At 39.0% G+C, this 15,221-nt stretch overlaps 1 protein-coding gene across 2 annotated transcripts in view; it reads right to left on the bottom strand.

Moving 5' to 3' along the window:
- The window catches only part of Rundc3b (RUN domain containing 3B), a 129,207-nt gene that overhangs the window by 25,541 nt on the left and 88,445 nt on the right, over positions 1-15,221 (bottom strand). For both annotated transcript variants that reach the window (NM_001443723.1, NM_001047116.2), the window contains 1 exon segment: positions 7,893-8,061. In NM_001443723.1, the coding sequence (NP_001430652.1) occupies positions 7,893-8,061 (169 nt within the window).

Genomic DNA, 15,221 nt, shown 5'->3' with positions numbered 1-15,221 from the left:
CTGCCACTTATGTGTGCTAATTCACACTGTTTTTGGCTACATTAATTTCCATTGGCTGCTTTCCTAAAATCTAAGTACGTGACATATGTGGGGGATAATGAACTTTGCGTTGATGTTACAGTTTGCATGGGCCACATCCCTTCAGGGTTGTTTGAACATTTGATCTCCATCCTGTGGTGCTGCTTGGTAACATTGTGGAACCTTCAGAAGGTGAATCCTTGCTGTTGGAAGTGGATTTCTGGGAGCAGAAATTGAGGTTTTAGAGCCTGGACCCGCTTCCTGTCTACTTCCTACATGCAATTTGACTAACATCATGGTCCTCTCAACATGCCTCTCCCACCCTATTTTCCACATCATGATGGACTGTATTCCCAGATGCTGTAAAAAAAATAAATCTTTTTTTTCCCCATGTGTTTGCCAGGGTATTTTTTCAGAGCAATGAGAAATAGCTAGTAAATACTATCTTCCTTTATTGTATTACAATGCTGTGAGCACTATTATAGCTCTGCTATTTGCAATATCAGTACTGCACTCTAGTACGCTTAGTGAAAGTTATAGTTGTTACATTTATCCTTGACAAGAAGCTGCCTTAAATTATTTAACATTAACTAATATGCTAGACATCAGAATTTAATATATTTTACATTGTTCTTTTATTAAAGCCCACTACATCCTTATTAACCCTTTCACTACTCAATCTATAAACTACTCTAAAAGACATTAAAACAACCATAATTTTTGATTTGACTATTTCTTCTAGATATTCTATTGATTTGGGGTTTATGTATTTATTAATATATTACCAGATGTGAATAAATTCAGCATTATTATATATTCTTGGGAATTGTTCTTTTTTAAAAGATAGTATGAAAAAGGTTCCATATTATATGTGCATTGTATGTAACTGTAATGACTAGAAAAGGGTAGTGCATTTCAGAGGGAGAAGGGGGATGTGATGGAGGGGAGAACAAGAAGGAGTGGAGATGATGTAATTATACCTCTCAAAATTAATTCTCAAAATTAAAATATTTAAACAAAAAGGCAATATATGCAGATATGGAGGCTCATGCCTGTAATCCCAGTACACAATAATGTGAGACAGAATGGAGGAAAGCTTGAGGCCAGTTTAGTTACACAGTAAAGTCCAGACCAGCTTGGGCCACTGTGTGAGACTCTAAATTGAAAATCAAAGAACAACAACAACAAAAGAAATGCCTTCTTTTAGTCTTGATAATGCCTTTTATCTGAAATGACAATGAATTCTTTGGATAAAAATTTGCCAAATATTTTTATTTTCCCAATTTTATCTTTCTTGTATGTCAGTATATTATGCTATTCCTTAAAATTAGCATGTATTTAATAATTTCTTAAAATCTAATTTGTTATAACTGGCAAGTTGATAATATCTACTTTGTAGCAATGCTGAATCTTAGATCTAATTAGATCTACTTACACCTGCTACTTTTACTAATCTTTTATTATGTTTTATTTTATTATTCTTAGATTACTCCTTCTTTTTAAACATTGGGTCTCATGATTCCCAGGCTAACTTCTGCCATGTAGCTGAGAATAGCCTTAACTTCCTGATTCTCCTGCCTCTCTTACCCAGAGTCAGGATTAAAGGTGTGTGCTACCACAGCCAGTTTTGGGGGTGCCTGATGGAAGTCAGGGCCTAGTGAATGCAAGGAAAGCACTCTGCCAACCACGTTACTTTATCAGCTGACTTCCCACCATATTAATCAGGTTTCCCTCATTTCTTTTCTTTCCCATTATCAATGTAGAAGTTAGACACTCTAGATTTTTTTCTTCCAATGATGATTCTTAGGTGTTAACTTTGGTTATAAGCAAGCATGACACAAAACTATCTTCTAGGTATAATGAAGGCTCCGAGGGCCTCCGCCTCTGTCACTGTCACTGTTGCAGCCTGTTCTTCACTGTTGAGCTATCCTTCTTCCTCTCAGTGGTGGGCAACATCCAGCTTGTGAGGGCTTTTGAGAGCAAACACTTACACTTGAGACATTCTCTAAGCCAGCCATTAACCACTGCTATTATTAAACATCAAACCGCATAAACTTACAGTGAAGTGAATGGTGTAAAAGCCATGTCATCACTCACACTTTATTACTTGATAATGGTTTCATTATTACCTGTGTGGTTAACATTGTCCACATGTATTTATTCTATCTTCAGAAGATTATACAGTAGTCTGCTGTGCAGCTCTTCCCAGTTCTACACTGAGTGAAGTCATACTGATCGCATTAAGTTGGTCAGGATGAGAATGTTTACCTAGAGAAATTGGCGTCACTAAAAACTGGTGTTCCTTTCTCCATTTCCTCTGCAAAAACCAGGTACTGAACATGTTCTAGCATATCACTGTCCTCTCATCTTAACTATTATGTTTTGTCGTTTAATCCAGTCAAGGTGTATTTGTCATGTAATTATTCCTCTTGTCATTTTTCACTTACTCCTGCCTTCTGAGTCCCACTTCCATCTTGAATAATAATGAGGCCTGTTTCTCAGTTCCATTCAAGGCTATTAAAACACGATTACCTGAAGTTAAGCAGCTGTGCCTTTGTCTTAAACCCGCAGAGTGGTTCATTGGGTTAGCCCTGAATCCTGAGCTAGTCCCACTATTTTCAGGTCTTTCTATGTTCTTTGAAAGAAACATCTGCATGACATGTCTAACAATTGGGTTCTATTTGACATTTGTCTGATTTCTTGGTAATACCAGGAGTTTCTTTTAACAGGGTTCAAAACTTCTCTTTATACATATTATAAAACTTTTTATAGCTATCATAATGTTATGTTTATATTTTGAGAAGGTATTTACATATAAGAAATCAATATTTGTATTTTACTTTGTAAATATTTTTCCTGATTATAATTTTTGTCATTCTAATATTTCCATTGTAAATCCTCCCAGGCTTTCCTTACATATATCAGTTAAGAATAATGCTAAATTTCAAGAAGGAATACAAGTAAAAAATAACGTGGTTAAACAGTGAAGATTACAATCTCAATGGACTTGAGTTTTTCTATTAAACTCTCTAATGGAGTTGAGTTTTTCTATTAAAGAGTGTATTTTGTCTAGTTTAGTTCTTAAGAAACAAGAATAGATAAAAGGGTCAAATTTTAAAAGGGAGACATTAGGGCCTGCACAGGCAGAATGCTGGGTTGGCAGAAGGCCTAGTGCCGACCAACTAGGTTGCTGTCTGGGCCCAGATCCAGGGCTTTGAATTGGTTCATCCCGACATTTACTTATCTATGAGCTGCTGTACCATTTGGAGGAGCCAGGCCTGTAGAACCAGATGTCACTGCTGAATAGGGCTGGTCCTAGAGAGCTTAGGGCAGCAGTGCTACCTGCAGGCTGTAAGCACAAAGGTCAAGCCCAGTCAGAGGCGTGCAGCAGCCTGAAGTTCCCATAGAACCTACCACCAGATGCCCTGCCTAACCACGAGATCATCTTGACTCTGGTAGGATATCTGAGACAGGTCTTGTTGACGGTCCAGTATTTATGGTGTGTCAGAAACCAGAAAGCTTGAACCAGATCAATGATTTGTTACATTGACTATCTGCATTTGGGAAAGAGTATGCATGCATGCATGCATGCATGCATGCATGTATGTATGTATGTATGTATGTATGTGTATGTATTACATATATGTATGTATATTTATGTATGTATGTATGTATTATATATGCATGTGTGTATATATGTATATACTGTACAACATATTGCAGTTACCAATGCCACTAAGATTAACAAATATGCAGAGAGGTGAGAAAGATGGGGGAACCAAACAGTGGAGAGGGGTGGAGACATGATGGTGTTGATGGGACAGGTACGTGCTGGAGAGGGAACATGTCATTGCTGACTAGGACCAGTAGGGTGGTATGCAGCAGCCTGGACCTTATGCAGACTCAGCACCCAAACATACTGTCCAGCACATGCTTACACTGGCTCTGAGCAATGATGGGATATTTGAGATGAATGAAAAAGGTTCATTTTTAGGACTGGACCTCCACAGTGTGTGCTGTAGAGGTCATAATGGTATCCAGGGTCCCTGATGTGTCCTCAGCTGTGTTGAAGACTGAGGTTCATGAGGTTGTCTGTGGTCTGGGCTGCCGCCTGAAGCTGTGCTGATGTCCACTGGACACTGGACACACTGCAGCTGGGGGCTATGTTGATTTCCATGGCATGTGCTGCTGAGGACCGGGAGGGTTCCTGTGGTCCTGACTGTGACAGAGGGTTCTACTGACATCTGTGGTTTAAACTGCCATCTAGCTCCAAGATGCTGACGGAGGCCATGGTGATATCCATGGGCCAGACTCCTACCAAGGACCGTACTGGTGTCTATAGCCACTGCTGTCACCGAGAGCATGATGGTGTCCATGTCCTGTGCTGATGTCTATGGTCTGCTCTGCTACTGGAGACCATGTTGATGTCCATGGCACATGCTAATGCTGGAGCCCATGTGAATGTTGTCATCCATGCTGTCATGTGGAAGTCTGCGATTTGTGTTCCCACTAACTCTAAAGGGCAAGGATGCTACTTTTGCAGTGGTATTGATGACCGCAGACTCATAGTTGTGAAAAAGTCATAAAAGACTCCTGTGAAAACTCCTATTTCCACTCCACCCAACTCCCCCTAGAAGTAAAAACCTAGACAGGAAGCCATTGAAGAGAATTCTTGAACACTGTGCTAAGAATGCTGAAATATAGTTCTCCACAACTGAAGGCTTTTGGTAGGTGTGGTGGTTTGAATATGCTTGGCCCAGGGAGTGACACTATTAGGTTGTGTGGCCTTGTTGGAGAAAGTGTGCCACTTTGCGAGTAAGCTTTGAGACCCTCCTCCTAGCTGTCTTGAAATCAGTCTCTTCTCCTGGATGCCTTGGATCAAGATGTAGAACCCTGGGCTCCTCCAGCGCCATGTCTGTGTGGATGCTGCCTACTTCCTGCCATGACGACAAAACACTGAACCTCTGAACTTGTAAGTCAGCCCCAATTAAATGCTGTCCCTTATAAGAGTTTCCTTGGTCATAGTATCTTTTCTCAGCAATTCTGACAGGCTTCCCTTTAAAAGTAAGTTGAAGCTTCTCCTTCAATTTTTATAATAATCTTTTTGTTGCTGTTCTGTATTTTTGGCAGTTCAGCTATGTCTTACAGAGGTTATTCTCTGGTCATGTCTATTGGGGTTATAAATACCTCTTGTATCTGGATGTCCATGTATTTCCCAAGCTTTGAGAAATTTTTTACTATTTTACTAAAAGGACTTTCTATATTTTAGCCCCTTTTCTATTTCTAATCATCTTACATGTATGGTTAGTCAGTCTATAGACATATCCACTGTCTACTAACAGGCCTACCTTTAGTTTTTAATGATGTCCCAGAGACCTCACATACATACATACATACATATGTACATATACATACATACACACATACATAGGTATGTGCGTGTGTTTTAAGTCTTGATACTTTCTCTTTTGTTTGATCCACTCTGTTGATGACACTTCCAACTTCACTTCAAAGACTCATCAAGATTCTTACTCCCAAGAAATGTTTTATTATTTTTCAGAACATCTCTTAATTTTTGAGACAAGAGTCTTCTCATGTGGCCTGTAATAGCCTGGAATTAACTGTGTAGCTCAAGGTGGTCTCAAACTGATAGTGATGCTCCTGCCTCTGTCTGCTGAGCACTGGGATTAAATTCATGTCAAACTATGACTGCTCATTAATACTCGTTTTACAAAATACATTTATTTCTTTATAAAAACATACCTTAATATTCAGTATATAATTATATTCTAAAACATTATCTAATTTAGTGAGAAAGAATTTGTTGCAAACTAGAAACAGCTTATACAGAATATCAAAAATAATGCATGGACTTATTACAGTAAGTAGGAAACAGAAGTATAAATAGTCACTGTGTTTTCCACAGCATAACATATTTATTTATTATTTGGGAATTTCTCAGCCTGCACCCCAATCACACTCAGTTCCTACTCCTCCCAGGTCTACCCCGCTCTCCACCTTGTGACCTTCCCTCCACAAATGAAGAAAAAAACATGAAAAAAATCATTAACTAAAAGCATTCCTTTTAAACTGTTTGTTATATCTTTCATTTTGTTATCTTTGGAATCAATTACAAGATAACAAAAATTCCAAATTCTTAAGGAATCATGCTCTTTTGCAGTAATATCTCCTGTTTGTATGCTAAATTTTGTTCATGAAAGTCTGTTGAGATGGGTATTTTTCCACTTTTACTATAGTTTTAGTATAGAATGTCTTCTGAAGACTCATTTATTAAAGACATGATTCACAATACAGCCCTGTTTAGAGAATTTTGGATTATAAGGAATTAAGCCTCATCAGTGAGTCAATCCATCAGCTTGAAGCACATCAGGTAAGAAAGGCCGGAGGTAAAGTACATTTGCTCAAACCTGGTCACTTATGCTCAATCCCTGGAACCCACAGAGGGACAGAATCTACTCCCCAAAGCTGTCCTCTGACCTCCACATACATGTGCGTGTGCGTGTGCGTGTGTGTGTGTGTGTGTGTGTGAGACACCTACAAATAATTAAATAATAAAACTTTTAAAATAAAGATTTCCTCTCTACTAAAGTGGGCAGCAGACACTGCTGTCTCCCCGAGTGTGGCTGCTTTCCAGTCTCAGTGCCCCTGAGCAAAGCAAAGCCTTTCCACTCCTTTCCTTCTCCCTGGCAGGCATCATGGCTTTGCTCTACAGTAAGATCTGGGGCTAGCACACTGCCCCCTGCAGGCTTATTCTTGCTCTGCACTCTCTGTGGGATGAATGGGGGTGCAGATGATACTACAGGGCCTCAGGATCCCCCAGACTATCTGTGGTGGCCACTCAGAGGGTTGTGAGAGACTATGAGGTTGTAAGTCAGCCACAGGGCTGCGGTAGCACGGGGCCACCATTCATTGCAATCCGCAGGGCTCCTGAGCTTCAGTATTATCTGGAGCAGAATCAGCTAACAGTCTTACAGGGGACTGTACCCAGCTGCTTCCCTGTCACACAGACAGGCTTCATTTTGAACAGAATTCTCAGTCAGCTTACTTCACAGAATCTCCCATCAGACTAGGCTCCAGCTTAAATCAGCATAATTGTGTTTATTGTCAGTTCCTGGAAACAGGGTGCAAGGCACTTTGATTCCCAGAGCAGCAAGCTCAGACAAGACTTTTTCAGAATGGCTTCCCGCATATACGCTGGAAAGTGCAGAGAAAGTCTCAGGCTGCTCACTGTGCTCCCACTGCACTTCTGCACAGTGCTGCTGTCCGGCTGTGCTCGCTGGGTCTCTTCCTCTTTCACTTCGAACTCCTTATATAACCAATGCTGGCAAATTGTCCAGCTATCGAAGTGCACGGTTTTCTCCAAGCACTGTGTACGCTGCTGAGCTTCACTATTTTCCATGGTCCCATGCTGAGTGGCTCCTCCCCAAGGGTTTACTGTTGTTGCTATTCATGGTGCTGGGGATCTGTCTAACCCAGTGCTTTGTGCATGCAATACAAATGCTCTACCATTAAGCTATCCCTCCTCAGCCTTTGGTTTTATTAAAATTGTGTTTTGCTATGTTAAGCTACATAGTGTCTTGTAATCCGTCTGTCTTCTCCTAAGTGCTGGGATTATAGGCTTGTGCCACCATCCCTAGCTCCCTCAGCTATTTGGAGTCTTTTAGTGGGTTTCTGCTGGGTACCTCTAACCTGCTGCCTTGCATCTCTCTTTATTTTTTAAATAAGTCTTCAACTCAGAAGTAAAGGGAAATTTACTTTACACAATTTTCTTTAGTTGAAAGATATTTGAATAAAATGAAATAAAAAGATTGCTGCCATTCCAAAGGCAAAACCCAGAGCCCGCTGATGAGTACCTTCTGCTCCAGGGTGAGCTGGTACTTCTGCCTTACTCTCTTGCACTTGTTGAACCAGCTGTTCTCGTCCAGGATTAGAGGTGGGCCCACGTTCTCAGGGGTGCTGCCCTCACTGTCACTGCTCCCGAATGTCCTGAGCTCTTCCTCATCACTGCTGATGCTGTCAGAACTGGGAAGGTCAAAGGTAGAAAGAAGACAGTGAAATGGCAGATTCCAATTTGATTCTTAAAATGAACACTTCTGTTCTCTAAGACTGGTGAACTAGTTTTCAGAAATAGTAGTAAGGGCAGAATTATTACAGTTCTACTATAAAGACTTAACTGTCCTGACAAATGGCAAGCTAGTATGGCCTGTTAACTCACTGGTTACAAAGCCACGTCTCGATCACTACTCTAAAAGTGAGGTTCACAAAACTGAAGCATTAACATAAAATGCATGAGAATGCCCACAGAAGAAACAAGAGTCCCACCAACCATGGTGTATCTAATCTTACTGTGGATGAACAAAGTCATCACAGACAGCTCAACTCTATCAGAGAGAAGGCTGCAAGCTGAGAAGAGCCAGTCACTCCTCATCAGTCTGTAGCAAGGCAGGGGCAGAAATAGAGAATACCCATCATACTCTATATTTAAAAATCAGCAAGGTAACATGGGAAGGGAGAGGTGAGAAGGGAAGGAGTAAGGAAAATTCTGACCATGTGAGTCAGGATTTGAAAGAGTAAAAGAAGAAAGTAATGTCATTTCCCAGTTTAAGAGAGTATTAAAAGATACTAAAAGAGAGTTTGTTAAATGTTTTAATATAAAATTTGAAAATGCTAATGAACTAATTTACTAACAGAATAAGAATTATTAATAGATCAGTAAGAAATAGAAAATTTGAACATTCATATGACTATCGGTAGTTAAAAAAAATTAAATCAGTAATTAAAAAAATTCCCACAGAGAAATAGTCTTCCCCAGAGAAGGCCACACCAGTTACTTATCCAATAATAAATGGTCAGCCTTGAAAGCACACATATGTATAACATTATACAGGCTGAGTAGATTTTATTTAGGAATATCTATATATGTATATACACACATATGCATGTTACTAACAATAAATGAAAAAAGAGGCCATGAATTTAAAAGATTGTAAGGAGGGGGTATATGGAAGGGGACTGGAGGGAAGGAAGAAATGATATAATATTATAATCTCAAGAATAAAATAAATAAAAACCATTCTACAAACATGTTATTTAAAGATTTTATAGACTAAACTTTATCAAATGTTCAAGATTTTTAAAAATTTCAATAAAGCTTTAGATACCAAAAAAATCTTTTATGATGTACCACTATATAACTTTATTTCTCAAGGTAATGTGAGAAAGGAAAAGTCAGTTTCACTCAGGAATGCGTAAAGTAAGAATTGTACATAAGAACTAAATAAAATACAGCGGGATAGAGAAGGGGTTTAAAAGACGACACACAGGCTCAAGTGTCACTCAGTGGATGAGCACTTGCTTATCATGACGACCTGGGCTCAGGCAGCAGCAGCAGGAAATAACAGGAAAGGAACAGAGTAAACCCATTGCGTTATAACCACTCCTCTAAGATGTTTGCTTCAGTGTGTAAGCTTGGTAGCTAACGGCAGTAAAGTAGGCACCGTGGTTGTGGTAATTGATCCTCTCCAGGTATTAAAGAAAGAATAACATACAGAGGAACATGCTACATCAAGCAATTTAAGCTCACGGTGGAAAAAACTGAAGAACTCAAAACAGAAAGACAATGAGACCAAGATCACTGGAGCCCAGGAAGCAAGGCCAGCTTGAACTACACTATGAGATCCTGTCCAAGCCAGGCCTGGTGTCACATGGATGTGATCCCAGAACTGAAGAGGCAAGGCCACCCTGTGCTACACCTGAAGACCTTGTCAGGAAATCAAGGAACGAGAGCAGCAAGAAGATAACAGAGGAAGAGAAAGGAAAAGAAAAGGAAAAGGGACTTTGATGTAAGGGAGTAAAGGGAGAAGAGAAAAAGAAAAACAGAACACAAAACCCCGGAACAACGATAATAGACTTCAGTGAAAAGTATGTCAGAGGTCGTGGATGAGCTGAAACTCCTTACAGGGAGTCAGACCACTACAAAGCAAAACCAACTCTATGCTGTACCTATAAAATGAATCTAAAACACATTTTTAAGGTGTTTCTAAAAAAATTGGCAATGCTGGTATGATGGTTCCATCATTTGACTTGAAACTATACCTTGACCAGACACAATGTAGCTTTTTTTCACTTGTTTTATGACATAACATTTATTGTCATGAATACCCTAAATATTCTATTATGAAACGGATTGTAGGAATCAGATTTTTGTCTGTATTGTTTACAGCTAGAACAAGGCCCAGGACTTAGTAAGCTTTCAACTAATAGTGTTTGTATCTGTTACCCACCAATGAACACTTTCCTATTCTCCTTGTTTCTGTATCTTTACATATGTATTCTATAGTATTATTTCAACAGAGTCACAAGATAACTACATAGGTTAAACTTATAATCTTTACAAGTCACTCTAAAAACATCACTGTAATTAAATGAACTGAAAAGTCGAAGAACAAGATTTATCAATGAGCAGTTTTCCTTGGATCACATGCATTGATTTGAAATGTAAGCAATTTAAGAATACAATCAGGCCAGGTTTCCAGTGGAGGGATTGGGAAACCAATCAACTCGGGAACAAAACCTTCAACTTAAAATTTGTCCTGGCTGAAAAATGTGTGAGGATAAAGGTGGCGCACAACTTGTGGAAGAATACAGAGTTTACGAATAATGCAGTCAGGCTGGTGAGATGTTCACCAGGAAAATGCACTGGCCACCAGGCCTGATAACCCGAGTTCCATCTGCAAGACGTTCCCAGTGGAAGAGAGGACCAACAGATGAAATGCCATGACCTAAGCAACAGTACTTTCCTCTCTGTCTCTCCCCATCCCCAGAGTGAGACTAAATAAATAAATGAATAAATAAATAAACGCAATTTAAAATTTTAAATAACATTAAAAAAGGAAAACAAGAAGTAGCTCTCTCTTCAATACAGTAGTTCTATTAAAAATCAAGAAGATAATTATGTAAGGATGTTAAAACTCAAATACTTAATCTCCTAAGTATTCAGAAAATGATTATCCCCAAAATTAGAAAAGGAAGTATGGGTAGTAAGAGAGTTCTTTCAAGGGACAGAGAGGAAAAGAAACACTTATAGTCTACAGTGTGAGATGTTCATCCTAACATTTTATTATGAAGTCTCTTAAAAGTCACATCTAGTACCAGTAGCAAATTCTTTAAATAAGTACTCCTCCAACAAAGGAAGAAAATGAGTTAAGTAGTTCATTCAAGGTCACCCTAATAAGAAACGGTGTTATGCAACAGACTCTTCATAATATCTTATCCTCTTTCAGTATTTTAATGACCAAAGCTGCAAGTGTTCAAGTGGATTGAATTAGTGGGAAATAAAGCAAATAGGACATGGGAGGGGCTGGAGGAGGAAAGGATGGGACAATGATGTAATTATCCTATGTAATGTAAAAATAAGTAAACAAGTAAAAAATGTAAACATGGTGTCTGTGGATGGCAACTCTGGGAAAGCCTGAAGTTTTGGTACAGTGTAGTTGATAAGTTAGAATTCTTTAAGGTAATTTTTAATTTAAAAGATACAAAGTTCTTCAAATAATTTAGTAGAAAATTAAGTCAAGATTTTCTAAATGAGGATCTGGAGAGATGGCTTCTTAGCAGTTAAAAGCTCTGGCTGCTCTAGAGACCCGAGTTTCATATGGCAGGTCATCAGCTCTGATGCCTTCTTTGCCCTAAGTAGGCAGCATGCACATGTTTCACAGACATACATTTTGTTAATATACCCACACATACAACAAAAGTAAATAATAAAAATATTCTCAGTATTCTAAGTATTTTAAAGAACAAAATATTTTAGAATTTATACTGATGAATTAATGGTATTTTAATACAAAAAAATTTCATTTAATAATATTTTGTCATTTATAGTTAGAAATAAGAAGGTAGCGATTATTATTCAACTTTCTTATTAATTAAATTTAAGTTTAATAAGGACATATAACAAATCAAATGGACTATAAAATATCTAACCTGGTAAGCTTTGATGAAATTTCTACAAGTATTATCTCCTACAATTAAATAATTTTCATTTTATAAATAAACACTAAAAAAGTCTAGAAGCTCCATTATTTAAATCTCAAAGCGTGTCTACTGCACATCTACACTAAGCACTGTTCTAGGCACTGAGGATGTAGGAGTAGAGCGAGACAGAAACCCTTGTCCTGTGTCACTGCGGGAAGGTGGATGTAATGGAGAGAATCGTGTTAGACTGATTAGGCCAGTCTCAGAGACAAATACTGAAAGGTTTTTTCTCATTGGTGGTTTCAGGAAAATCATGTTTGCATATATGAAAACGGAAGTGAAACTGTCTACGTAAGAAAGGACACAAAAGGGAGGGGCAGGAGAGAGGAAACAGAGGATACAGATGTGTGTGGGCTGTGTGCTTCAAGTACAATATAAACCTGAATAAAGACTTTAATAATTCACTGGCTTTTTGGCAGTTTCTAGTAGGGTGGAGGGAAGCAACCAAGTAACATAAGCGGTATCAAGCAAAAAGGCATGGTGTGAAAAGGAAGTGGGGAAAGGCGCACAGGTAGGCGGGAAGCAGTGGAGGCTTCCTGAGGAAGTCAGAGATTGTTCAGACACCACAGTGTGCTAATTCTCGCTGTTAGTGGAGCTCCACTCCTATTCCCATTCCTAAGACTTACTTTAACTGACACCAAGCAAGCCACTACTTTCTTCTTTCTAACCAGCATTGGAAAGTGTTGTTGATGGCTTTTATAAAGTCTTGGTTTTTCATAAAGAATAATCACATGATTGAGAGGAGGAAAAGTTCTGGGTTTTTTGGTTGTTTTTTTTTTTTTTCCTGCTACATAGACTGTTGGTCTATTTACTCTTTCATCTAAGCCTAGAAAATGGTACAAATAACCTAGAAACATCTTTCCTGGGTAGGGGAGGAAAAGACTCAGACACCACTGGGAAAACATGCCTAGAAAGCTCAAGAAACAGACCCCGTCTGGAGCCCCGTGGGAAGTACTGGCTACAGATGAGTTCACACACTAGCCACAGAGTTTTGCCTTTTAGTTTGTGTTACACTGAAAGAAGTTAATAGAGGTTTTCTAAAGAGGAGTAAAATATGACTCACAGCTTAAAACAACGATCTGGGTGTTTTGTCAAGGATCAACTACGGTAGCCAATGGGAGACTGCATGGAGGCCATTGCAAATGTCCAGATGCAGGTTAAGGTGGAGTTGCTAAAATTTGCCAAGGATGAACAGAGAGAACTGAAGAATAGCTCTGAAGCAACTATAAATAATAGAATTTTTATTTTCAGAATGAAAGACCTACAGGAATAAAAGTCTTATATAGGAGAAATCAGGGGTTTGATTTAATAATAGCATAGTTGAAGTTATTTATTCTACCTCCGAAGTGTCCAGTTGGCAGCTAGTGAGTAGGTCTAGGGTTTATGTGGTATCCTAGGTGAAGAGACACACCTACAAAGGTCCACACACACAGCAAGGTCAAGAACTGGACGAGAAACTCCCTATCCCTAGAGAGGATGGTCCAGGGACAAGGCATGAAGTAGGAGCGAGGTGATGAGGACTATCCACTATAGACGAGAGAGAAGGAACAAACAAGGAGAAACTACAGATCTGTGAGGAGAACAGCATGTCTCATCACCAAACCCGAGATACATGTGGTAAACATGTTACCGCTGGAGGGGGTATTGAAGCTTACACAGGTCAAGAGAAGCTATGGCAAAGGTTTGAAAACTGCTGTAATACAGGAGGGGCTAGAGAACAGAAGTAAGGATCAGGAATAATTTTCTGATATTCAAGCGTAAACATAATATCCTTATGTGTATACTGTTGTGATATGTTGGGCTTGCTGAATTTCTGGATAGACAAACTTGGAGCCTCGTTTAGAAGGCTCTATACTGGGGAGGAAGGCACCCCAAATCCTCATTATTTACTTATTTGCATTCATAGTTACTGGCGTATAACTCCCATAGTCCTTGTTTTTTCCTAAGTGATTAGAACAATAAGGTTAATGTTACTTGGCCTTTTGTCCTTGGCTCCTGAAGCAGCTTTGGAACAGCTTCAGAGCAATAAAGATGAAAGGCTGGAGTCTAATACTGGGGTACTGGTAATCTTGGAAAACAGAATCAACTGTCTCTATCTCTGTCTCTCTGTCTCTGTCTCTCTGTCTCTGTCAGAATAAAGAGATGGAGGGATCAAGAGTGGACAGGGAAAACAGAAAAGCTGATTTAAAGTACTATAAAAGAAAAACAATTGTTTCCCATTAAAAAATTGCACATATAATATATTCAAGAAAAATGTTTTTTTTGTTTTGTTTTGTTTTGTTTTTGTTGTTGTTGTTGTTCTGCTATACGGTCCAGGATGGCCCTGAATCTGAGATCATCCAACCTCAGTCAGCCGCATGCTGAGATCATAGTGTGGAGTGCTACACTCAGTGAGGGCAATGGTTAATGTTATATCAAGTAGCAGTTTGATAAAAGCAGCTATTTTCTCACTGGTATACAACTTGAAACACTGAATTAAATATGTAATATATGCTAAGATTTTTCTATTTATTTTATACTGTGGTTTTAGAAGAATATACCTCCATTTAAAGAGAGGAATTTTAACATTGTAAAACACTCAACTTTACCAGCAATCAAAACAAAATAATTTTCTCTAATAAAATTTGCCTTACTTTTAATACTTATATGAAAAGAGAAAGAAGCAGGCGTCCTGATATGTTCCTGATATACTGAAATTCAATGGCCTCTCTGAATAGGAAATTTACAGTATATTTGGAAAATTTTAATAATACATATGCTAATTATCCCAGAAATACCCTTGTTGTTTCTGTGCATGGTGTTGTGCACTGTGTATTCAGATGCTGATTACTGTGTGCAGGGATCTGGCTGCAGTCTGGACACTGGCATTGTCAAACATCTCCTCTCTCAACGTCATGTACTAACTGTTCTCCATCCCCTCTGAGCTGATCAGCCTATAGCTGGGAGGAAAGTAAAGACTTCTGATCCCACTAAAAGGGTCCCACATGAAGAGAGGAGAGGGGTCACAGTCACATCAGAACAGGAATGAGGAAGAAGGCCAGGGCGAAACCAAGATGGCAGGTGTGTGGCTGGGAAGTGGGCCAAGCCATCCAAGTTAGAGAAGCTGGGAACTAGTGTGGCTTAGTGCCTGGAGCTTTAAATGAATA

This window comes from Rattus norvegicus, chromosome 4 (assembly GCF_021556685.1).
Source record: "Rattus norvegicus strain SHRSP/BbbUtx chromosome 4, alternate assembly SHRSP_T2T, whole genome shotgun sequence".
NCBI classification, from domain to species: Eukaryota; Metazoa; Chordata; class Mammalia; order Rodentia; family Muridae; genus Rattus; species Rattus norvegicus.
This window is presented reverse-complemented; position numbering and strand designations above follow the sequence as displayed.